This window comes from Camelus bactrianus, chromosome 4, assembly GCF_048773025.1.
Source record: "Camelus bactrianus isolate YW-2024 breed Bactrian camel chromosome 4, ASM4877302v1, whole genome shotgun sequence".
NCBI lineage: Eukaryota > Metazoa > Chordata > Mammalia > Artiodactyla > Camelidae > Camelus > Camelus bactrianus.
The window spans coordinates 74401622-74426943 of NC_133542.1; the positions used below are offsets into that span (position 1 = coordinate 74401622).

The 25322-nt window shown below is 44.9% G+C and overlaps 2 protein-coding genes and 1 long non-coding RNA gene across 7 annotated transcripts in view; 1 reads left to right on the top strand and 2 right to left on the bottom strand.

Moving 5' to 3' along the window:
• The window catches only part of DDX31 (DEAD-box helicase 31), a 67171-nt gene extending 63079 nt beyond the window's left edge, over positions 1-4092 (bottom strand). For all 5 annotated transcript variants that reach the window (XM_074362462.1, XM_074362458.1, XM_074362459.1 and 2 more), the window contains exon 1: positions 3870-4092. In XM_074362462.1, coding sequence (XP_074218563.1) covers positions 3870-3965 — 96 coding nt within the window. In that variant the 5' untranslated portion in view covers positions 3966-4092. The remainder of the gene's footprint in view (positions 1-3869) is intronic.
• A 323-nt stretch (positions 4093-4415) lies between these two features.
• Positions 4416-25322, top strand: GTF3C4 (general transcription factor IIIC subunit 4). The gene is made up of 5 exons (XM_010955903.3): positions 4416-4993; positions 10871-12697; positions 15106-15236; positions 17959-18047; positions 19432-25322. The coding sequence occupies exons 1-5, from the start codon at positions 4649-4651 to the stop codon at positions 19494-19496; spliced, it is 2457 nt and encodes an 818-aa protein (XP_010954205.2). The 5' UTR covers positions 4416-4648; the 3' UTR covers positions 19497-25322.
• Positions 13209-15201, bottom strand: LOC141577510 (uncharacterized). Its single transcript, XR_012506589.1, has 3 exons — positions 15073-15201; positions 14321-14458; positions 13209-13340 (listed from the first exon to the last, which is right to left on the bottom strand). It is a non-coding gene; the product is annotated as an uncharacterized LOC141577510 (long non-coding RNA).

Consider the following 25322-nt stretch of genomic DNA (forward strand, 5'->3'; position numbering starts at 1 on the left):
ACTCTCCTCGCCTTTCCCCATCTGAGCGCTGATTACAGACTACAACACCGGATATTTTCTCGCCTGTTGCTTATTTCCGTAACATGAATGCTGTTAAATGCATGATGTCCAAACTTCCCCGAGGAGAACACCCGATGCCTCTATTTCCTCTGGCCTTCTCTTCCAGTTTACACATGAATATAAAAGCATCCCGGGAGTAGTCAGTGCTTGCTATTCTGGAGTTTTGGTTTCTCTTGGAATATGTTATTTTCCTCTCTGCTGGAAATCATGACTTCTGCTTACACACCGGCCTGCTTTAGCCATGACCGTCAGCTTCCCACTAACCTACCGATAACAACAGTTCTTTGTTCCTGGCAACCAGAAGGAATTCTATCACTAAATAAGTCAATAAATACAACTTCACATATTCTATATTAATAGAGTAAATACTGACCTGCTTCACTTTTCAAATTTATTTTTACGAAGTTCTAAGTATTCAGATAAAAAAGGAGATGAAGTCAAGTTTCGGGTCTCTGGAATCATCTGCAAGACGGAATGAAATGTGCAGATTTCACCTGGTGTACAGACCACAGACTCCTGGAGCACAGAAAGGCCTACAGGCCTCTCCCATGGCACATGGACGTCCCACCCCAGGACCCAGACAGCTGGCCCAGCAGCTTCTGCCTGCCCATCTGCCCCTACTGTTCTCCAACCCACGAGGCGACCTATTTTCTTCCCGACCAAATTCTGCGGCTTAGGAAGCTGTTTCTGACATTCAGACAAGATCTGTCTTCCTGAATCCTACCTACCAGCCTGAAGTCTGCTTTCTGCCTCAGCTCTTGTACATAACATTCCTTCATCCATCACAGAACTCCTTCTTTCTTCTTCTTTGGATGAAATATTCCAAACAGGACACAAACTTTGGATCCCTTATCGTCCTGGTCCCCCTTTATGCCCATGTCAAGCTCTCTCTAAAAGCAAGTGTCCAGCGTTAAGCATGGTATTAGACAAGTTTTTCACTGCTGTTAGGTGAAAATGTGTCATACGATCTACAAAGCCCTTGAGAATGTGGCCTCTGCCCATCTCATCAGTCTCAGCTTTACCCTCTGCCGTCCTGGTCTTCCTCAAGTTTCCAGAATGTACCATGCTCCTTCTCTCCTCAGGGCCTTTGCACATGCTACTCCCACACCCATGTCCCCGCCCCTTCCTCTGGCTGGCTAACATACCCACCCTTCAGATCTAGGCTTACCTACTGCCTCCCCAGAAGGGCCTTTCCTGACCTCCTCTCCACCCTATCAAACCAACGTCCCTGTTCTTATTCTCTTTTGTCACACTCAGTAAAACAATAAATGCAGCATGTAATTTGTTGTGTGATGTCTGTCTTCCCCATTAGACTGGAAAAAATGACCAGCCTGTCCCATACAGCACTGAGTCCCCTGCACAGGACCATGTCTGGCACAAAGTAAATACTCCATAAATACTTGTAAGATGAGTAACATGATGGAATTACTCTTTTCCAAGATCTGGACACTTGTCTACTACTTGTTCGCTTCTCCTCCCCTCCCACCCCACACCAGCATCCACAACGCATTCATTTAAAAAACTGACCACTTAGTAGCTGTCAAGGAGCTTGGTTCTGATGATACAAAGATGTGCCAAGACCTTGCAGGAGTCACAGACTAGTGGAAGAGACAAAAGGGTAAAAGTGTAAATCCAAACCTATACTCGTACAACAGAAGAGGTACAAACAAAGGGTTGTAAGGGCACAAAACGAGAAGAAAGACTACCATGGCCTTCAGCAAGGGGGAGGGAGGCAGAGAAACAGGAAGGCTTCGTGAGGTGGCATCTGAGCACGGAGGAGCAAGGACATGGATCTCCTAAAAATCAGCACGTCCCTGAGTCTGCTCCCCGCCCCCACCCTCAGTCCAATGAGGGGATTATAGCAGATGAGCTCCAGTGTCCATCTGGCCCTAACAGGCTACGCGCCCTGTCTCTGATAGTAATAAACATACTGAGTAGATACTATACACCAGGCAGTATGCAGAATGCTAAGTACTTCTAAGAATTGAGTCATTTGCGGATACAGTACTGGTATCAACCCATTTTAAGAGAACACTGTTCCTAACAATGACACTACAGTACCATTTAGGAAGTGGATCCTGTTTGGCTAGAAAACATCACAGATAGTTTGATCCCTATTTTGTTTTGCGCTGTGTTCTAGAATGATACAGACCAAAATGTTACCCAGCGTTATCTCTGAGTTTGACAATCAGGGGTGGTTTTGTTTTCTTTTCATCTATTTTCCAAGTTTACAATAAATTTCTACTTTTCTCTTAAGAAAGAAAGCATTCTGCATAGTCTTAGGTACAGCACAATTTAAGGTGTCAAGGACTTTCCAAACCCACTATATCAGCTACTCATCCCAAATTCAGGCTGCTAGCAAATCTGATCAGCAGAGACGTAATCCTCACTCGTGACATAAAAATGCAGGTGCGGACAAAGCCACTGCACACAGCTGTCATCACCTTACTAATATCCACTGGACACAGTGGTTCAAGCAATCATAAAACCAAATACCTTTATTCATACAACTCACTCAACAAAGTATTAGTAAGTACTTTCTATGTGTTAGTCCCTAGGGATGTACCTGGCACAAGCACCTCACTGACCTCCTGATACAGCAATTCTATTACCCAAAACGGAGCCAATATGACTTTATTTTTTATCACTGACATTTATTAAGTGCTCTTCTGGGCCAGAAAATGTATATTATCTCTCTTAACCTTCCTAACAACTTGATATGAAGTAGAAATTACTGTTCTCATTTTATGGATAGAAAAAGTGAAGATCAGAGAGGTGAAGTAACATCTCCAAGGTCACAGAGCTAGCATGTTGCCAGGCTGGCATCCAATCCCAGGTCTGTCCTACCCCAAATCCCATACTCCCAACTGGCTCTTTCCTACTTACTTCCTCTTCCCCCTTCTGAATAGATGCAGCTACATATTGCCCAGCTGAAAACTCCTTACTCACAAACCTCTAAATCCTAAAGCTGATTATCACTAAAAATTTTAGGTAATTCAGACAGTGGGTGTTAGCTAGCGTGAGCATATATGAACTCAAGGATGAACAGAACCGAACTCTGGCTATTAATTTTCAACGTAACTAAGTGTGGCTTTTTTTGAGAAAATACAGACACACTCTCCTTGGCATCAAATTGTATCCTTCTTGTCATTAAGGTACCTTATGATCTTACAACAGATTTTCTATCCCACAGCCCTCCTCTTTTCTAGGAGGTAAGTCAACCAACCTAAAAACCAGCTTTCAGCTCTGGCTTGGGTTAAATTTAAGGTATCTTTCTCTCACTTAATGAAGAGATTTTAATTGATGAGTTGTATTTTCTTTTCCCCTATCATTGCGTGCGGATGAAAATGTACCATATTTTTTGAAAACTCTTCGAAGACACTTCCAGTCTCCAATTCGCATTCTTGAAACAAACGACTCTTAGAGTCGAGGATACGGCGGCTAAGAGAAGTTGAGAGGTGGCTGGTGCGTGACAGGGCTGGGACTTACACCCACGCGCCAGTTCCTAACTTCAAGAGGCGACAGCCTCAGACCCTTGCCACTACCTCTCCAACTAGTCCTCCAACTAGCGGCAGCCCTAGCCAGCTCCACCGCCGCTCCGCTCCCTCCAAGAACATCTCCACCGGGTGGTGATCCGCTCTTAGACACGTGTTGCTCAGCGACTCCTCTAGAAGCTGCCCAATGTCTGACTCCCCCCTACTCCCTTTTAATTCCGCGAAAACTCGCACCCAGACCGAGAGGCAGGGCTGCAGCCCGCGGCACGCCACGGCTCCGTCTGCGAACGCTTCTGAAACCGGATCGGAACTCACCCGCCTAGCCAGGGCCGGACGGGGTCTGGAGAACGTCCTGGGGACGGCGGCCCGGGGCTCGGGAACGTGGAGAAGCACCCGGTCGGTGGCTGCCATGCCGGCGGACAGGCGAGTCGGGACCTAGCGAACCGGGACCGCCGCTCAGCTCCGACCCACGTGGGACGCGCGCGAGGACCCCGAGTAGCTGCCCCGCCGGGTCCTGCGCCCGCGCCGCTTCCGGGTCCCGAAGGGCCCGCGGACACACGGCCCGCGCCCCGAGGGACCGAAGCCGCGGCACCGGGGCCACCGGGACGGCTGGCTGCCCCGCGTGGCGACCCTCGTGGCGTGGCCGGTGGCAGGGGATGCCAAGTTACACTCAACTCCTGCTTGTGCGGTTCTTGGAGTTCTTCTGGAAAACAAGAAAAGACGTGCCCCCACTTAACCGACGTTTCCTGGTTTGCCGTCGGTTTACTGTTTCCTCAGCACTTTGGTCGCCCTGGGAGACGCCTAAAGGGGCTTGGCGCTCGGTCTCCCTGCCCCTCGCCCACTTATTTCCTTCCCGCCCACGGAGGAGGTGCGTTTTTGTTTTTTTTTTTAACAGGCAGTGCCTTGGCCACCTGGCAGGGCTGGGTCGCCTAGCAACAGCGGGGTCCTTCCTGGCTCGGCGGCGCTCCGGGCCTGAGGGGAGAAAACCGCCGCGGAGGGCGCTGGGGTCCCGCTGCCGCGGTACCGGAGGCGGCAACGGGACCGCGACACGGCATTAGCCCGCCCGCGGATCCGTCCTTTGCGTCTGAGGAGAGATGAATACGTCCGACAAGGCCCGGGTGGGGCCCGCGGCCAGCCGGCCTGCTCCGCCCGAGGAGGAGGAGGGCGAGGGGGGCGGGAAGGAGCCGGCGGTGGACGCGGCCCCGGGGCCCAGCGCCGCGTTCCGCCTCCTGGTGACTCGGCGGGAGCCGGCCGTGAAGCTGCAGTATGCGGTGAGCGGCCTGGAGCCGCTGGCGTGGTCCGAGGACCACCGCGTGTCCGTGTCCACGGCCCGCAGCATCGCTGTGCTGGAGCTCATCTGCGACGTGCACAACCCGGGCCAGGACCTGGTTATCCACCGCACGTCGGTGCCCGCGCCTCTCAACAGCTGCCTCCTCAAAGTAAGTCAGCCCTGGGCTTCAGCCCCGGGGTCTCTCGTCACTCCCGGGGCCGCGTCACAGGTCCCTGGGGAATCCCGACCCACGCCTGGTTCGGGGATTCCCCCTCCTCGCGCCCGGCGCTTAAAGCTAAGTGGTTAGGGTCGCCGTAGCTTAAAAAACAAACAAAAAACCTTCTAGCCGTTTGTGCCCAGTTTCCCAGATCACCAGCCCTGACACACATATATTTCGGGAGGTCCCTCTCGGAGCCAGGTTCTTCCTTCGCCCCGGCGTCTAGCTGGCTGCTGGCGCAGATTTGTTGCCTTGGTGCTTTCTGAGGCTCCACCCACTGTTGACCCAACCCCAGACCTGCCTCTGCCGTTGCTCCTATTGTCTGGGGCTTGCTCCCCGAGGCCCTTGGCTGGCTTTGTTTACCGTGATGTGCCCTCTTCTTGCGCTTCTTATACTTTGAAAAAGAAAAATTGGTCCTTTCCGTTGTCTTAACAAAAACTTTTTAATAAATGGTCCTTGCTTCTCATCTTGGGCAGACGGATAAATACTGGAGGTCCGGGTTAGTACTCCAGTTTTTCTTCAATAACTAAAAATCTTTGTAGAATGAAAAGTAAAGCCTCTGGAAGTAAGTGCAGTTCTTAAACTTTAAGCCCAAGATCTCCATGTAGATTTAGTGCTTTCAGCTTCATATTAGCGAAGTTTGCCTTCAGAACTTTAGGGTTCTTAAAGTTTTATTGTTTTATTATCGCCATTTTCAAATTCTTTTGAGTAGTAAGTTGTAGTGTTCATTCTAGTGGTTTAAATGTGTAAAAACTTCACTTAGAATTTCCTTTGTAGATCGGTATGCATCTGTGTGACTATCAAAGGGTATATTCATTCTTTCAACACATATTTGAATACCACTTTGTTGTCAGCCAGGCACCAACCTAGGTTCTGGAAATAAAGCATTGTACAAAACAAAGTCCTTGTCCTCATGAAGCTTGCATTCTTTCGGCAAGTCACGAGCAAATAACAATGTAATATCAGGTAGTGATAAGCACTGTAAAGATATGTATCTGTGTACAGAGAACGTGTCTGTGAAAGTGAAGTTAAAAAAAAAACTCTTACTCTGCACAGCCATTTAAAATATGGATTATTAACTGTGGGTAGGGTGCAAGGAACCCACACCACTTTTTAGCATACTTATTCACGTTTTAAACTGACAATTTGATGTTGAGTTAGATCATTGATAAACTTGTTTGACCTGCGCCCTCTAAGATCTTGGACAAGATGTGAACAATTTGATTCAAGTAAAAACAAATCAGATGGCTAGATGTTGGTAATGCTATGAAACTGAGAAACACTCAAGGAGGGAGGCAGAACAAAGGGGCTTTAAAAGGTCTATCCTCTGCTGGAAAGGAACTTACTGCTGCTAAGGATGTTCATATTACACACCAGCTAGAGAACATTTTAAGTGTATCTCGATATAGTAAAGATTTAATACTGTAGCAGAGAGAATTTAAAGAAAGAAAGGAATAGTGAGGGGGTGTTTTTTTATCAGGTAAGGTTATTTGGTGGTGACTCTGCAGCAGACCTAAGAAAAGGTCGGATTTGGGTTGTAAGAGGAAGGGAGGAAAGGGTCATCCATATGGCAGGAGTGGGATGCTCATCTCATGCACATACATGTAAGTCAGGAACGTTAACCTGCTGTTGTTTTGTGTAAATAATGATGGATCAACAGGTGAGTCTCTTCTAGAGAGTCAGAGAAAGGAAGGTGAGGCCGATTTGGGAACTTTGAAGGTCAGTCTGACACGGCTGGCTTCAATCTCGGAAGCCCTAAAGTGCTGTTACGGTATCCTAAACACGGACTGACCTGGTATGTATGGGTCAGGAGTATGAATCTGGCTGCACTAGAGGCAAGAACATGATTGTTGGAGTCAATATAAAACAGGGTTAAGAGATTGCGCTTTGGCAACAGATAGCAAGATAGGCCTATTTTTAAAAGGACGATAATAAATTCTATAAATAGAGGATAAAAAAATCTCTTGATGAGAATTTTTGGAAGCATAAGTTAAACACATGTACTTATATGTGTACATACCTGTGTACATACCTATACACATGTACACACGTTTAGTGGCTTAGTACAGTTCCTGGCAGCCCTAAATGCTCGAGTTAAAAATAGTCATACAAGTATGAAGGAGGGGGTCTGGAGTAATGCTGTGGCTATGAATGTAAAGATATCTGTTGTACTGTATTCTGATAAAAATTTGACTCTGTCATTGGTTCCACAACTGGCAAATGAGTAGTAGGAAATCTTTATATATTCCTCTAATAATTGACGGCTTTCCTGAAATTAAGTAGTGGCATCTTCCCCTTCTGTACTGTTCTTTGGTATTTGCCTCACACAAACCATCAATCAGTTAGCGGTCTTATTAAACTAACTCTGCCTGGTGAGTGAATGCTGAGTTGTCCCTGCAATTATAAAAGAGGCCTCTGTGGGAGAAAACTGGAGTAATGGTAGGAATGTAAAGAAGTCTGTATCTGTAGTTTGATGTCACTGCCCATTGACAATCCCTAGGGATTTAGTTCCACTCGGTACTGTCCAGCTTGCCTTTGCTCTAACACAAAACATGGACAGTCTGCCACCTAGATCACAGTTTTAGTGCATACAGCTACGAGAATGCTAGATGTTAAATCTCTTTGAAGCTTTTGCTCCATGATTGTTATTTAGATTATGAATTTTTTAAGAAAAATACACAGTTAAATAATAATTCAAATATTATGTTACTTGCAAGTTACTGTTCAGGGTACTGAGGTTATGATATAAAGGTGAATGATATAAATCTGAATAGCAGTAAAGTGGTGATTTAAGAATACGTTGCAATTTCTCTTCCCATTGGACTGCTGACTTAGTGAATCATATAATTGTATACAGTTAGAAATTCTAATAATATATGCATAACTAATTTTATTTGTGTCAATTGTTAGGAACGTTAGCAATATTAACTCCATCTGCTACATTAAGTTAAATAACTATTGCCTGTCTTTGGAATCATATTCCTGGCCTAAAGAAGCTTACTGTCTAATAACTTCAAATGAGTTTTTATATATTAGGTGCTCACTCAGTTCATAGCTATTAGTTGTAGTAGTGGCCAGCTGGAAACAGGATAGTGCATAATTAAATGATTGGCTGGGGGCTGGCCTCTGGGAGCTGAACTCACTAGTGTGCTCCCTGGACATCTGAGTTCTTGTTTTGATTTGTTAACTAGTTTTGTGATATGGAGAGTTGGGGTGAGGTGCAGTAGGGTAATTCAAACTACCTAAGATACTAGAAATTACTGCACAAACCCTAAGGATTTTCCCTACTGGTCGACATCCACGCTGCTCTCCATCCTATCAAGGATTCGTCCTGCAATGAGTAGGACAGGGCGTGAGCTTCATTTCATCCTATGCTGCTGTTTGGGGTTACACATTCTGTAAGTTGACATCCAGTTCTGTAGAAGCTTTCATTGTAGAGGATTATCCCAGTCTGAGGAGTATTGCTTAGTTTACAGCATTATAGGATTTGGTGAACAGTTTTATATCTACCCTTCATTTGGTGGACAACTTAATTCCTGTCTATCCTGCATTGTACATATTTTTATTAGGTCTCATTAACATTTACCTAATCCTCAGAGAGTATTAATAATTGTCATCATAGCTAACATTTATTGAGTGTTTATTAATATATGCTTTACATATATTGACTTAATTAACCTTCCTACTTCTATGAGACATGTATTATTATTCCCTTGATAAATTAGCAAATTAAAACCCAGAAGGTTTAAACAGTTTGCTCAGGGTCACAGAGCTAGAGTGTGATAGAGCCAGAGTTTGAACCCAGGCAGTCTGGCATCATAACACAGATTTTCAGTCAAATTTTATCTACGCGTACAAAGCTCTGGGCTTTGATTAGTATTGTTTTGTTAACAGGCTAGGCAGCAACACCTCTATTTAATTGGAATTTCCAGGTTGTATTTCTCCATCATGTCCAAGAGATCACCTTAAATGCCTTTCTAAAATCGATATACTATTGTGCTGAACACTGGAATTTGACACAACATTGTAAAATGATTATAAATCAATAAAAAATGTTAAAAAAATAAAAAATAAAAAAAATAAAATCGATACACTGCTTAAGACACCACTTCCAGAATATTATTTAGGATAATAAAAGATGACCCCCCCCCCAAAAAAAGGTTCTATTTTTAAAAAATAAGTTAACTCTTCAAGTATAACTGTAAGGATAACTCTGATGTAAGCCTCTACAGTAGTTCCCTGGCTCTAACTCTTGAAAGGGGAATAATGTATAATATATAGCATTTCCAAAATTTATTTGGTTACAGAACTCTTTCAACGGACAGTTTAGGGGACGGATGGTCTGTTTAACACACGTTAGAAAAAGTATTCTAATTCATTTGTTGGACTTTATAGTTATCTTTCATTTTATATGCTTGTTTATTCTGTGATCTAGCAGTTGACTATTTGTTGCACTCTGGTTTTCTGACACATTCCTGGTTGTCCAAGCTTTATCAAGGAATGTAATGGTTCTTTCTGTATCCTGGAGTGGAATTCCTCTGGGCTTGGGGACTTAAACTCACTTAAAATGACTTTATTATAGCTGTATATATCTTAGGATTTAATTCCTTTTTAATCATGTTTATTCTACCCTTTCCAGTTTGAAGATCAGCCTCTATGTAAAGGAAGATTGACACTAAAAAGGAGTCGAAAGATTCTGCTTTCTCTCTCTGTTACCCGTTTCTCTACAGACAGTGGATCAAATCCTTTCTTCTTCCTGCTTCCACCAGAACAGAAATCGTATTTTAATTGACCCCCTGCTCTTTTCTGACTTTAGCCTTCCTGGATATTTTCTTATGGCCCTGAATCACTTTCTTTTGGTCATTTATTTCTTCCTCCGTCTTTAACGGCCCTTTAAAATCTTCTTAAAAAGCTCACCATCGTACAGCTAGACACTAAACAAATAGCACTGCTGATGTATGTTATGAACCTGGAGGAGGGAGAGATGAATGAAAGCTAGCATGATCTCAGAAGGCCTCATGGAGTTTGACCTGGAAGGATGGATGGGATTCAGATAGGAAGAAAGAGAGCATTTTACACAAGGGAGCCAGGAAGGCTGTGGGAATGTTCAGGGAAGAGCAAGTAGTCTAATGAGAGTGAACATTATCCTATAGAATCAGTGGGACTTGGCTCTCAGCATCTTTGTAAATGAAATTTCAGATAGAAAACTCAAAGCTGGCATTGGTATTGCAAAGATATTGTTAAAAATCTGCACATCTAATTTTATCAAAGATACATACAGGTTTACGTTTTTTCATGACTTCTTAAGTCCTTTATTGTTTTGTGAGTGGTTCAGCAGAATGCTCTGACTCTTCAGAATCCAGTGCATCTCCATCATTGCTCCTCCTTATGTCAATTCTGAAAAGAACATAGGAACCAGGCCATGAGTAATGGCAACATTTATTCTGACCCTTAAAAAAAAATTGCCATTTTCTGAGTAAATGCTCATTTGGTTTTAGACATGTTCTTGATCTTTTTTAAAAAAATTATTTTGTTTATTTTGGTTTTTTCAACAGGGAGGTAATTAGGTTTATTTGTTTATTTACTTAAATAGAGTGACTGGGGGTTGAACCCAGGACCTCATGCGTGCTAAGCACACGCTCTACCACTGAGCTGTAGCCTCCCTCCAATTCTTGACCTTTTAAATGCATGTCATACCAAAATTAACAGAATTGATGTAAAATTACTGTGTATGTTAACATGAGTCAGTTAATTCACCCTGAGCAATGTAAATACATTCCTCTTAGAATGAAATATTTATCTGATAGTTGTTGTCTCCCTTATTTTCAGGTGGGCCCAAAAACAGAAGTTGCTGAGTGTAAGGAGAAATTTGCCACCTCCAAAGACCCCACAGTCAGTCAGACTTTCATGTTGGATAGGGTGTTCAACCCTGAGGGGAAGGCGTTGCCACCAATGAGAGGATTCAAATACACCAGCTGGTCCCCCATGGGTTGTGATGCCAACGGCAGGTGCCTCTTGGCAGCACTGACCATGGACAATCGCCTGACCATCCAGGCAAACCTCAACAGACTGCAGTGGGTCCAGCTGGTCGATCTGACTGAGATTTACGGAGAACGTCTTTATGAGACCAGTTACAGACTCTCTAAAAGTGAGGCCCCAGAAGGGAATCTCGGGGACTTTGCTGAGTTTCAGAGGAGGCACAGCATGCAGACACCAGTCAGAATGGAGTGGTCGGGCATCTGTACCACTCAGCAGGTCAAGCACAACAATGAGTGCCGCGACGTGGGCAGCGTGCTCCTGGCCGTCCTCTTTGAGAACGGGAACATCGCCGTGTGGCAGTTTCAGCTCCCGTTTGTAGGAAAGGAATCTATCTCTTCCTGCAACACGATTGAGTCGGGAATCAACTCTCCTAGTGTCCTGTTTTGGTGGGAGTACGAGCACAACAACCGGAAGATGAGCGGCCTCATTGTGGGGAGTGCTTTTGGGCCCGTGAAAATTCTCCCTGTCAACCTCAAAGCCGTTAAAGGCTACTTCACTCTGAGGCAGCCTGTCGTCTTGTGGAAAGAAATGGACCAGTTGCCAGTGCACAGCATCAAGTGTGTCCCATTGTACCACCCTTACCAGAAGTGTAGTTGCAGCTTAGTGGTGGCTGCCAGAGGATCCTATGTGTTCTGGTGTCTTCTTCTGATCTCCAAAGCAGGTCTGAATGTTCACAATTCTCACGTCACAGGCCTTCACTCGCTGCCCATCGTCTCCATGACGGCGGACAAGCAGAATGGAACGGTGTATACTTGTTCCAGTGATGGCAAGGTGAGGCAGCTGATTCCCATCTTCACAGACGTCGCGTTGAAGTTTGAGCACCAGTTGATTAAACTCTCAGATGTGTTCGGCTCGGTGAGGACACACGGGATAGCAGTGAGCCCCTGCGGCGCGTACCTGGCCGTCATTACAACCGAGGGCATGGTCAATGGCCTCCATCCCGTTAACAAAAACTACCAGGTTCAGTTCGTTACTCTGAAAACCTTTGAAGAGGCAGCGGCTCAGCTTCTGGAATCCTCAGTTCAGAATCTCTTTAGGCAGGTAGATTTAATAGACCTAGTACGCTGGAAGATTTTAAGAGACAAGCATATCCCTCAATTTTTACAAGAAGCTTTGGAAAAAAAGATTGAAAGCAGTGGGGCCACCTATTATTGGCGTTTCAAACTCTTCCTCCTGAGGATTTTGTATCAGTCAATGCAGAAAACCCCTTCAGAAGCCTTGTGGAAACCCACAAACGAGGACTCAAAAATCTTACTAGTTGACTCACCTGGGATGGGCAATGCTGACGATGAACAGCAAGAAGAAGGCACTTCCTCCAGACAGGCGGCTAAGCAAGGCCTTCAGGAGAGGAGCAGGGAAGGTGACCCAGAGGACCCCACAGATGACTCACTCACTCAGTCTGGAGATATTGGAGGCCGAGAGCCAATGGAAGAGAAACTCCTTGAGATCCAGGGGAAAATCGAAGCTGTGGAGATGCACTTGACCCGGGAGCACATGAAGCGAGTCTTAGGAGAAGTGTACCTGCACACCTGGATCACAGAAAACACCAGCATCCCCACCAGGGGCCTCTGTAACTTTTTAATGTCTGACGAAGAGTATGATGACAGAACAGCTCGGGTAGGTGTTTGTTAACAAAACACTGAAACTGTGAGAAGACTGCTTTCTTCATGAGAAAGGAATGGCCTAAATTTAATTTGTAAAGCTCAACAACTTCTTTGACCTTTTTTTAGGTAATTTATTGGCACGAGGTGCAGGAGAATAAATAGGAAACATGGATTAATGCAGAGGACATACGCGTATCACACAAAGAATATTTCATTTTTACTCTCCACTAAGGCTTTGATTGATATGCAAGGTTCGGGAGGTTTCCGGGCCATGGATGAGCTCCAGGAGGCTGCGTTTAGCAGAGTAGGTTGTGATGGGGCAGTCACCACAGGGGCAGTGTGGTGTGCCCCCCGCCTCTGGAGGGCAGGAGGACCCTGGCAGGGACTGTTCTATTTGGAAAGACTTGAGGAGGTCGTCTGATTTAGTCTAGAAGGGCATGTAAAGTAAACATGATTATTTGTGGTATTTTTGCAGAAACTAGGTGTAACCGTTATTTTGATGTTAGAACAATCTTACAGTGTTACCCAAAACGTGTTTCACAGAATTCAGGTCCCTGATAGAACACTAGGGCTCCACACATGGAGGAATACCACGTACGCCATACTCCTCTTAAAGGTTCCCAGTGTGCATCATCCTTTAAGGGTTCCGGGAATTCCTGTAGGAAAGAAACCGTGTAACTTTGTGTAGCTCACCAGGTTATCCAGGCTTATTAATCAGGGATCCTGAGCTAACAGCATCTAAAACCCTGAAGAACTGTGTTTCAGGGAACAGCCTGTATACTAAAATGCTTAAAACCACGGACACCCGTGGTCCTTTTTATTCTGAAGATAGACACTCTCACTACTGACAGTCTTATTTAACACATTAACTGAAAGCCATAAATTCACAGATCTTCATGGCTAATGTTAAACTATTTACAAACCCCTTGTATTTTCTTGTTGGAAAGTGTGTGTGTATGTATGTATATGTACATACACCCCTAAAATTATCGCCTAAGGATGTATTTGCAATAATCTCAAGAGTAGTTAAGATGTACTGTTTATATAACTGATTTTTCATCTTTGAAAGTCAACTTTTATAAATTGTTTCATTGTGATCTAAATTGTTTGGAAGAGTTTTCTGGTTATCACTGTTTCATAGGCCCCAGCAGGGATATTATAAGCCTGAAATATTAGCATTTTAGGAAATTTGTAATGGCAGTTGGTTGGTAATGATTTAGAATAATTGCCCAGGTGCGACATGAGCATGGAAAGCTATGTTTAGCATAGTTCTTGGTTCCACCAGAGCCAATTTAAAGAAGGAAAGATTGTACTCTGCCCATCTGCAGCAACTGAGTTTTGATTGAAAACAACGCGTTTCATGTTTTAAAATCCCACTGTGTGCCTTAAATGAATCTTTTCGAACCTAGTACTTTGGTTGTCCCTGCTGTAAAGGACCATAAATTAGAATTCTCAAGGCCAAAAAAGGCCAAAAGTGAATGGGTTTGAAGTTTGTAAATTACATGCAGAGTAGGTAAGACACACTTCTGCGCTACTGATACCCTTCAGAACTTCAGTGAACCCATTTTAGTGACGGTAGACTCGAGTTCTTCCACGAGAGCTGAAGTGTAAATGGGTTAAAACTGAAGGACATTACCTGCTAGTGAGACGAGGAGGCTCTTGAGGATCAGTGCTTCCCACGCCTCCCAGTGATAGAGCCGGGAAAGGTTTTTTCCAGCAAAATAATGAAGCAGATTGGAGTTTTTCAGACTTCCGTTATTAAAGTGGTGCAACCCTAATAAGCAAAGCAGAGGAGGAAACAAAGCTGAAGTCAGGCCAAGGCCTAGAGCGCGCCCCACCCGCCTCCCCCTCCCACAGAGGGTCCTGCCGCAGGGTCGGTGGGTCTCAGGTTGCAGGCCAAAACTGGGTTGGTCACGGGTCTTTGGGCCATCAGAAGGGGAAATTATTATTTTTCAATCCTGATGATCTTTTTACTTTGTAAACCCTTCTTAAAGAGTAGACATTTCTGTAGTTCTACGAAGTTAGTATTTCACATGATATTTTGCCTAAGAGGTTATGCTTTTCTCTCTGAAAGTCAGAACATCATTAAGTGTAGCTAAGTGTCCTTTGTCTTCTAACAGAACTCTGAAGTCCTTATTTCAGGAGCAACTAAAGGCAAGTAATAAGATTTGGGTTTCCAGAACAGTTTTTCCTTTAGTGGGGATAGTTCACGAGGTGCCTGGATGAATTTATTTGCTTTTACTCGGCCAGTTGACACAACGTGATGGTCTAGCTTTTTTACTTTCCAGACTCCGCGATGGGCCTAAGTGGAGGAGCAGGGCTCCAGTCTTGTGTAAGATACTGCATAGTGTCCCACTTCTCTTTTGTATCCGGAAGCCCTGTGCTCACCACGAAACATTGCTGACTGCCCTGTGTTACTAGGTGCTGATCGGACACATCTCAAAGAAGATGAACAAGCAGACGTTCCCCGAGCACTGTAGTTTGTGTAAAGAGATCTTGCCGTTCACAGATCGCAAGCAGGCAGTCTGCTCCAACGGCCACATTTGGCTCCGGTAAGCTGCTTTTGCTCCTTCGTCACTTTCACGCAGCACAGACCACCGTGAAGTGTTCATCTGAAATCGATGTTGCCCGTGCCGTTAGGTGGGAGAGAAGCTGCTGCTATCAAACCCGGTGTGAGCTTGTTTTTTCTTGTGGTCAGTTTGACTGAAGTAGGATACCCTTTAAAGAGAGGGTTTTTTTTTTTTTTTACTGTGTAACATATGTAGGGATTTCTTTCTTTATTTTGATAATACTGTTTTGCTCTAAAGTAGCATTAAATTTTTAAAAATCATTATTACCAAAGCAATACCTGTTAAAGTTAATAGAATGGGAAGTGCTTATATACTTTGTTTGGCTTAACTTTGTAACAAAAGGTGGAGGTCTTTCCTCCTTCTCCCCCCGGGTCTCACTTTAAGAGGGAACCTTGAGGCCGCCTCATTATATGGCCTGTGGGCTGCGTTTGGCACGGGCTCCTCCCCCTCAAAGCTCGCTTATCACCTGGCGTCCTGGCCCCTGTCTCCTAGATGTCCATGTCTGGACCTGTTTCTCTTCTGGTAGCACTCTCCCCCGGCTGTCGCATATCCTCTGTACACTGGGAACTTAAACGTGCCACTTCAACCCGAATCTCTCCCCCTCAGTCCAGACTTCATATTTAAGTACCTGCTCAGTTTCTCTGTTTAGAAGTTTAATAGGCATTTCAGACTTGAATCCAGACGTTTCTCACTCCCTCCACCCCTGGCCCAGGGCACCGTCGTCTCTTGCCCAGATCATTACAGTTGTCTCCCAGCCCACCTTCCTGTGTCTTTCCTTCCCCCTCCAGCCTGTTCTAAGCAGGGCCAAAATTGTCAGCTCACGTCACCCCTCTGCTCAGAACTCCAGTGGCTGTCCATTTCTGATGAGCAGAAGCTAAAATCCTTTCAGACCGCCCAGCCTGGCCCCCGTCCCTTCTCTGACCTCATATGAATTTCTGCATCTTGCTAACTTCACTCGGGGTGCACTGGCCTCATTGCCCCTCAGGTACACGTGGCACCCCTCCCACCCCGGGCCTCTGCACTGGCAGTTCTCTCTGCCCGGACTGCTCGTCCAGCAGGTGTCCCCATGGCTTCCTCAAGTGTCCCTTTATCAGTTAGGCCTTCCTGGCCATGCGACTTAAAATGGCACCACCTGACGACAGCCCCCTCCCCCTCCCCCCGTAGTCTTCTTCCCTCTCCCTTGCTTTATTTTCCTCCTCAGCAGTTACCACCGTTGATTTTTTTACTTTCTGTTTTTTCTCCTCCCTCTGGAATAGAAAGCTTCACGAAGGCAGGGAGTTTTGTGGTTTTTTTCATGGCTCTTTCTAGAACATTGCCTGGTACATAGTAGGCACTCAGTAAATTTTTTAAATTTATTTTTAACAGAAACAGGATTGGGCTACAAATAACTATCTTGACAACTTGCCAATTCTTTTATCAAAGTGTTGTGGCCATTTCCCACATCAGTGCATAGATCCCGTTCTTAGCAGCTTTAGAGTTTTCCGTTGTACGGATGTTCCATTATTTACTCCCTTATTGATGGATATTTGGATTCTTTCCAATCTTTATTGTGTTCTTATACTTTTTCTAATTTGTTCAGACTTTTTTTTTAAAGGGGAGGACAGGAAACAAGTTTCTAACAACCAGCACTGTTTGGCACTGCCAGTGTGCCAGGCACTATTCTGAGCAGTACACACATCCTGAGTTACTGTGTCCTCACAACAGCCACACGTGGGGCACTGTGATTGTTTCCATCTTTACAGATGAGGAAACTGGGGCCTGGGAAAGTCCAGTAATTTGTCCAAAGTCACACGGGGGGATGTGGCAGAGCTGAGAACCAGGCATTCTGGCTCCAGATTTTGTATGTGTAACTGCTACACATTGTTGTCTCTCAGCTGGCTTTTTTCACAAAAATTATTTTAATTTTTGCTGATTGAAGTTAGTGCCGGAGTCCCCAGATGAGGGTGGGTGCTTGCCCTCACTCAGGCATTACCGTCCTTCCTGTGCACCCAGGTCTGTGCTCAAGGTAAACCTACTTGGAATTTCTTCCCCCAACCTCCCTTCCTCTTCATATTTTTCACTCCTTAGTTGCTCAACTTAAACACTTACCTTTCGGAAAACCTTCCCGCAGAAGCCAGGTGCGCTGTCAGCCATCTCACTGCTCCACCTTCCCTCACTTGTCTGCTCCTGGAAGCTGCTCAGTGCGTGGTCACTGGGTGGAAGGGAATCTGTGCACTTTGGTTCATGGCTCTTCTTTTTTTGCACCATTAATTTTGTCTTCTATATCTGTCAGGTTTTCCCCACTGTAGATTCTTAAAGATAGTGCCTAATCTCAAAAATCGCTAACAAGAATAATTTCCGGTATAATACAAAATCAGGTTTTTTTTAACATATCAAAAATTCAAAGCACAATGAGATATAGACAGACTAAATTCTTTCCCAGTGCTGCAAACATGGCGGCAAAAAAGGAGCTGCAGTGACTGGATGAGAAGTTTTGTGCCTCTTGGTTCAGGAGCCCAAGACAGACACTTTTACTAAGCGTGGGCTGGTGTGGGTCTGGCCGCCTTGGTGTTCAGAGGGAGACATCGTGGCCATGAACTTGTGAGCTGGTTTTGCCCTCTACTTCGTTAACTTGCGGGCTTAGGACAGCCGCCTGTGGTGAGCCCCCCGGCGCGGTGCCGCTGCCCCGCGGGTGGGACTGACGATGCACTCCGTCCACTTTCAGGTGCTTTTTAACCTACCAGTCCTGCCAGAGTTTGATATACAGAAGGTGTTTGCTGCATGACAGCATCGCCCGCCACCCGGCGCCGGAAGGTGAGTGCTTTCCCACCTCGGGCAGGTGAGCTTGCGTCCGCAGGCTCCGTGCTGCTTATTGTGCCATCGGGGATGGTGGGCAGGTCCATCCTGCTCTATACTGTATTTTGAAGCCACAACTAAGTAAAAAATGACCATTGGAATATGTCGTGTTAGCGTACACACAGCATTTTGGTATGTAAGTTGGGCTGCAGTTTATTGTTTTGTCACTGCAAGCAAATTATCCATTCAAAAAAAGTCAGCTTGTTTTAGATGACATATATAGGTCGTATTTGAATGAAAACTCTGCAGATGGTAGCGTATCCAAAGGCGGCACTGCCGACACAGCGATGGGGTCGCACCTGCAGTCTTTCTTCCAGGAGACATGGGGGTGGTGTTTTTCTGTTGGTCAGTGTTCTCTCCCTGATAGCCCCAGCGTCAAAGCCCACATTTCTGAAGTGAGTAGCTGGGAATAAGATTGTAGACACGAGCAGGGGATTAGTGGTTTAAATAGTTCCATGAATGTCCGTTTATGACCTGAGGTTCATTAACGTTACACTCACCAGATCAGCGAACAGACACAGTGTGACAGTTATGTACATTTGGGGGTAATACTTGTTCTCAAGTAAAACCAAACATTCCATGTAAACTACACCTTTATTGATTTTTGCTCTAAACTGGCCGAATCGCTCTAATTCTGAGAAGGAGGTATATTAGCAGCTTGTGTTCTAACTCTTTATTATGGAAAATACAATCATAAAAGTAGAGAAAAGAGTGTAGGAAACTCTTACGTACCCATCGTTTAACTTCGGAAATTTCCAACTGATGACCTCTCATGTTTCATCTGTAGTCCTCCGGCCTTCCCTTCTCTTACTGGATTATTTTGAAGCAAATTTTAGGGAACTTCTAAGCACTCCTTGCAATTGAGCGTTGGTATACTGTTTAGACAGGAAATCAGGAGAAAATTAAAACAAATTTAAGAAAAAGACACGCTGACTGACTTTGAGCTGAGCCACATAGAGCTTCTGGGGAGAACGAGGGTCTGGGAGAGCTGCAGAGCTCTAAGCAGTGAGCGGAGCGTCCGCAGCCGGACGGGGCTTTCAGAGCGGGAAGAGGTGTTGACACAGTGTTGCCAGGTTTTTCCTTCTTCAAAATAACATTTTAAAAGTGTTACTGTAATTTTATGAGTATTTTAACATTAACCATGTATGATAGATACACTCCCAGAACAAAGTATAGTCCTTTCTTTAAAGCCTCGTTTACAGTGTTGCAGTGAGGTGCTGTGTCCAGGGACACAGAGCTGGGACCAGATGCCCACCTCTTGGCACTGGTCCATCTAGGGCTCATCCCATTCGACTGTCTTTTCTGAAGTTAACACTTAATACTAATTATCTTACTTTTGCAGATCCTGACTGGATTAAGAGATTGCTGCAAAGCCCCTGCCCCTTCTGTGATTCTCCTGTCTTCTGAATGTCAGTGACGGGAAGACGGGAAGGGCACACGCTCTGTATAAAAGATGCCCTCCAGCCGGGAGGGCCCGGGTGCACAGGAGGAAGCCCGGCCTTCACAGCAGGAGAGGTGCTCTTCATGACTGTAAATGGGGCCCTGGGAACTCCCTGCTGAAGTGCAGTCTCCATCTCCAGAGACTAAAGGATATCTTTAAAATGACGGAGTATGGAGATTTTAAGTCATTTTGAGATGAACATTAACTCCCCACTCCTTACTCAGTGAGGAACACTTATTTTTCAAGTGTCTTGAAGCGGCTTGAACAAAACGCATGCCCTTTCATTTCTCAGAGAGGACAACCTCTTCTAGGGAGTGTGGGTAAGGGCCCGCCTGGGCTGAGTTAGGCTTTAATCCCGGCCTTGGTCTAGAACTGCCTTGTGGCTCCGGAGAGCTTCCGTGACCTGGTACGTGGCATTCGGTGTTCCAGCAGATACTAAAAGTGTCGGATATTTTGTTCTCAACAAATAGGCACAGATCTGCATCCTGCCAATTCCTGTTTTTCATGGATATTGAAAACATTTTCTTGAAACTACATATTTTTAAGAGGTTGAAGCCAAGACTAGAGTTGGTTTTAATGTGTCAAAAGATCAGGTGACTCTTACATTTTTAACGATCTCTGCCATGTCATCAGATCTCCTGCCTCCGGCTCCTTTATGTGCATGAGGATGTCAAGTATTCCAGTCCACCTGCATCTCATCCCTGCTTCAGACTTAACTGTGATGACTGGGAGAGATTTGTACATAGAGGAAAAAGAATATTTTCTCCTTTTAGTATTAAATTAAAACACTTAGTATTTTTAATGTTGACATTTCCAGACGTTTCATTTATATCCCATATAGTGTGCACAGGATCTATCTAGAGACTTCCAGAAAGAGACGGACCACTCAGACGTGCAGACACTTGAGCTCTGGTGCGGCAGGTGTGTGCAGCTCTGTTGACCAGAGCCTGGAGATTCCTTCTCTCTGCAAAGGTCCTTGATATTTATAATACAGGTATTTTTCTGTGGGCTGTTAAGAGGAGATACTAGGCATTAATTGGTCTTAAAACCTGGAATTAAAAATAGACATTCTGGAGCTACAGTGTTGTTGGATTTTTAAAATAAGTATCCTAGGGATTGGTGCTAATTACCAGGGCTGCAATGCACGCATCTTAAAGGGTGCATATTTCTGGAAAGTTGGATGGGAAATACAAAATGTGAAATTCTAGCTCATACTACACACTATTTTGCCTTTATTCTAACACTTACTACTGCTTTTATTTTTGTATCCTTAGTGAAAGGTCCTCTGTCCTCACTTGAGAAACGCTGTCATTTGCAGGACGCAGCACGCGTGTAGTGCTCTTCCCCGCTCTGTCCCGTGGGCTGGAGACAGGAGCCCTTAAGAGGCACTTCCAGTCTGGTTTGAAATGTCTTTTGTTTCTCAATTTTTTGTTTGTGTCCCCTGTGTTTAATTCTGTACTTGCTGAGTCTTCTGCTTATCTTTTTCATTTTTGTGGTAATTTCAAGGATCATGTTTATCCAGGTCTAGCGTGTTAAATTGATTGTCAAGGAGGAGAACCAGGCAGCATTAAGATCATGAATAACACAACTCAGAGAGTGGTGCAGCTGTGGTCGCTCGTGCCAAGACCTGTTTCACTTTATCATAAATATGACAGTGAAGGTTGCAATCACGTCAAGGACTTACTGCAGTTTTCATAGTCCTGGCATGCTTAGGTTCACTTGTTTCTTTATTCCTAATCAGAGGTAGTAGTTGATTTGTTCTTATGAGGGGATTTTTTGCCGCTGCCACTTAAAACTTACATTAAGTTTTTATTTAAAGCAGTTATGCATTTTGGGAGAAAATTTGACTCTCAGGAGTTAACTAAAAAGGATCTCCCAAATTCTTTTGTATGTCTGTGTAGGAACAAACATGGCAACTGTTCTACTAGAACATGGCTTCTCTCTGCATGGGGCTGGGCCCCCTGGCGTTCTTCAGACTCTGAAATCCAGCCAACACCTGCCTCAGCCCAGATTTCCCCACATGGAGTTGGAGCCCTCACTCCCTTCCCCCGTACCCCCCACTCTGGCGGTTAACCCATGGGCCTGTGAGCACGGGAGGTTTTCAGTTAATGGTAGCATCACAAACACAGTTCTGACTGTCACTAAGGGTCAGCATACCTGGTGACAGCGTGCTGACCTGTGAAACCTTGAAGGGGGGAGTGACACCAGAAGCTTCAGACCAGTTGCCTGTCCTGGTTTACACTTCCTGTACGTATCCTCTGCACCTTCCTAACACCTGCCTGACCTGTTTAGGGGCTTTCAGGTTTATTTCCGCTGTCACTGTCTCCACGGGAACAGGAGAGGTGGCAGAAGTGATGTCACCACTCTGCATTAAGGCGCAGGAGCGCAGGTCCTGTACCACTAGACCTTTGAAGCTACGACACTGTTGCATTTTGGGAGTCTGATATCCACACCTGCATCACATCTTCTCTGTCTAGGGTTAATTTGTTCCTACTATTCTAGATCAGAAGTTGATAGCTTGTTACGCTTGATATTCATGATGAAATCCTCATGTGTCCACTGCCCAGACTTCAGGCAGCCTCTGCCTACTGTTTTACCTGGCACAACTACCCATTATTTTTCAGTGTCAGAAGTTACTAGAACCCCCGGCAGAGCTCGCGGCTGAGCGTGACAGTTTTCTGCCTCTCCCTCTAAGGAGTTCTGAGAACATTCACATTGGAGCGTGTGGGTTAGTTCTGTGAGTAGAGAGCGTCACTGGTTAATTAGGTTAAAAGAATGTTAAAGGGTGATAATTAAATATTGAAATGTATCTGTTGTCATTGTAATGGTGCCAGGTAAGATGCAAAAGAAATCAAGGCCAGTTGGTCTTGTCAGGAGGAACACAGCTGGTTTTACGGGGCATCTGCGGCCCTGGCAGCGTGTGTGCTGCATCAGGGTTCGGGGAGTTGCCACAGCTCCTGAAATGAAACCGGGAGTTACCATCACTGTCCGATTCCCACGGGGTCCCTCCATCCTCTGTTCCTGACCTCACTCCCTTGCTTCTCCTTCCAGGAGACACCTCTCCATCTCCATCCCTGCAGTTCTCTCAGCTCTGCTGGGACGCCTTCCAAGCTAGCAGATTTAATGTTTGAAAAAAAACTAGGTTGGTGACCAAATTTCTAAAGTCTAAATAGCATAGTGGGCCTCCCTTCCTAGAGGAAACTGTTAAGCAGTAGCTTTTTCTTCCTAGAGGAAATACTGTCGATTGTTAACAACTTGGTCAACTATCTGGTTTTCTTCAAAATTCTGAATTCTGATTTCCTTGTCAGAGAGCTCAACAGCTCCAGGCTGAACTTTGGGTGGAGTTTGCTAGATTTCAGCCCCTCGCTACCACCTACCCCGCGCCCCGAGCTGGTTATTCCTGACGAGCAAAAACTCTGGTATATTCGAAGTCGGCAGGCCTGGATTTTTTAAAGTAAAGACAGGTTGCGCCCTTTTTCTTTCTGGGATCGGGCGGCACAAACAGCACATAGCCTGGTCAGTAGCCCGGCACGGGCTGCCCGTCTGCAGGTGCCTGCGGCCGAGTGTGGCCGCGGCCTCGCGCACCGCCCCGCTCCCTGTGGGGTGGAGTTCAGCACTGCTGACCTCACAGCCTCTCGAGGGTCTGGCTCCTCCCCTCAGGGTTGTCGGGTTGTAAAAATGCCTCTAAAGGTTCTAACTGAAGTGAGTGTTTTTACTTAAGCTATTAGTGGAAATATCAGTTGCCAGCTCAAGCAGAGTTTCAGACCAGGTCTCAAGTCTCACAGTTACTAAGCTTTGAACTGCTCTTTCTTGACGCTAAAAGAGGTTTTTGGAGTTAAGATCTTCACATTTGCTAACATAGCTGGTATTCAAACTGATCTTGGAGCCCGTGCGGTTTGACTGCCCTTGTATTAAGTCAGATTTGCAGAGTTGTTTCTGAAGATCTCTCTCGCTGTAGCGTCACTGTCCTGATGAACAGCAGGGTGTTGCAGAGGCTGTGAACGCGAGGACTCACTGGCTAGTCTGAGTCTGGTAAATAGGATGCAGCCTCCCGTCTGCATGTATGGTTTAAGACGGCTGTTTCTGAAAACTTGCTTTGGAAATACATTTAGCAGGGGAGTGACTGTTTATAAAGATGTCCTGTAAAGAAATTAAATTTGGGTATATGAATGTTTCTCCCCCAACTTCTTTATCTGATAAGGTGATTTAGCTTTTCTTACCTTGCCTTTTCTTGAAGTTACAACTGTTCTGTAGGGGAGAGTGAGGTCTACAATCTGAGGGGAGTGTATTTAGCACAGTATTACACGGTTTGCTAGAGGGTGCTGGGAGGAGCTGAAAGAGGGGGGTGATACTTGCAAACTGATGTGACAAAGGCTGTCTGGTTGAAATACTGCAAATGAGTCGGGGAGAACTGAATTTCAGAACTCTAAATCTTACAGTTACTTCTAAGGTAAAAATTTGCTTACTTCACAATCATGAAATCATGCTTCATGAAGAAAAAATCCTGTGACATGGTTACATTGGATGGTGTTAGAGGTAGTGGTAATGGCTTGGGAGCATTTCAGACTTTCATCAGTCTGACGTGTGGCTAACAAACTGGTGAGGTTTAGGGTGTTTTGTTTGGTTTTGGTACTAACGCAGAATTAAATGCAAAAAAATGAATTATGTCTTTTTAAAGACTTTGACTCAGATTTGTACTTCAGTGTATGAAAGGAAAGTGAAAATCAACCTTGTGTACACAGAAATAAGACTATATAGAAAAATAAGTCTGTGTTGTGTATGGTGATATATTTTGTTTACCCAATGCCTGTGCTAATCTCTGTGCTTGGCTTCAAATTATGTGTTTGTTTACATATGACATTTTCTGAAATAAAAAGAACAGGCATCTAAAAACTTAAGGTTACAGAGAGGAGATGGTTTTTTAATTCTTACCATCTGATAAGGTGGTGTGTTAGACTTTGTGTTTAAATGAAAAAAAAAAACTTTAAGAATAATAGCACATTTTGCTTGGAACGCCCCCATCTGGAAGAATCAGCCACTTCTCCGCATTGTACATATGTACGTAGCATTCATTATTAGATTGTAAGCTCCTCGAGGGCAGGAACTGTCGGTCTCGTCTTGGTAGTTCCTGCAGCACCTAATGTCAAGTGCCTTGCACAGAGTAGGTGCTCTCGATACAGAGAATGAGTAACTTCCCGCCACCTCGAAGAGGAAGCATGGTTCACGCTTCCCAGGGTGTTCAAAACTGCAAAGAACTGATGACCAGAGAGGGCGGAATTCTTTCCTGGGCTTGAAGCAGACCATGCTGTATCCTTAGCACCAGTTGACCTTTCCCTGAAGAAAAGCCAGTGTCCTGAGCTTTTTATCTGATATGAGGGCAGAGTTTTCTGGGGAAAGTTTGAAGTGGGAAAGACTATTGAGAAAACGAAATGGAAGTTTTGGAGGGTGTTTGTCAGATACCACTCTGTGGGGTGACCCTATTTCAATTATTACTAAAGAAAAAGGTAGCAGATCCTCTTTCTTTACCAGTTGGCTGGTTGGCCAGTTTTCCAGTTAATGAAAGATCATTGGTTTTTAGCTTTTTCCCATTTTGGATCCCCCTCAATTGCTCTTATGATTCTAGTACTTAGAGAGTCTATTCAAGCTGCTGTGAATATCCGGTGCTGTACATAATGGCAGTTTTGTAAATGTGGAGTAACCTCAATTATGTTGTGTTTTGTATGCAGAGCCACTAGTATTGTTATCTTGGCCACTTTTTTATTCAAAATAAATAAATGACTGAATTATTTGTA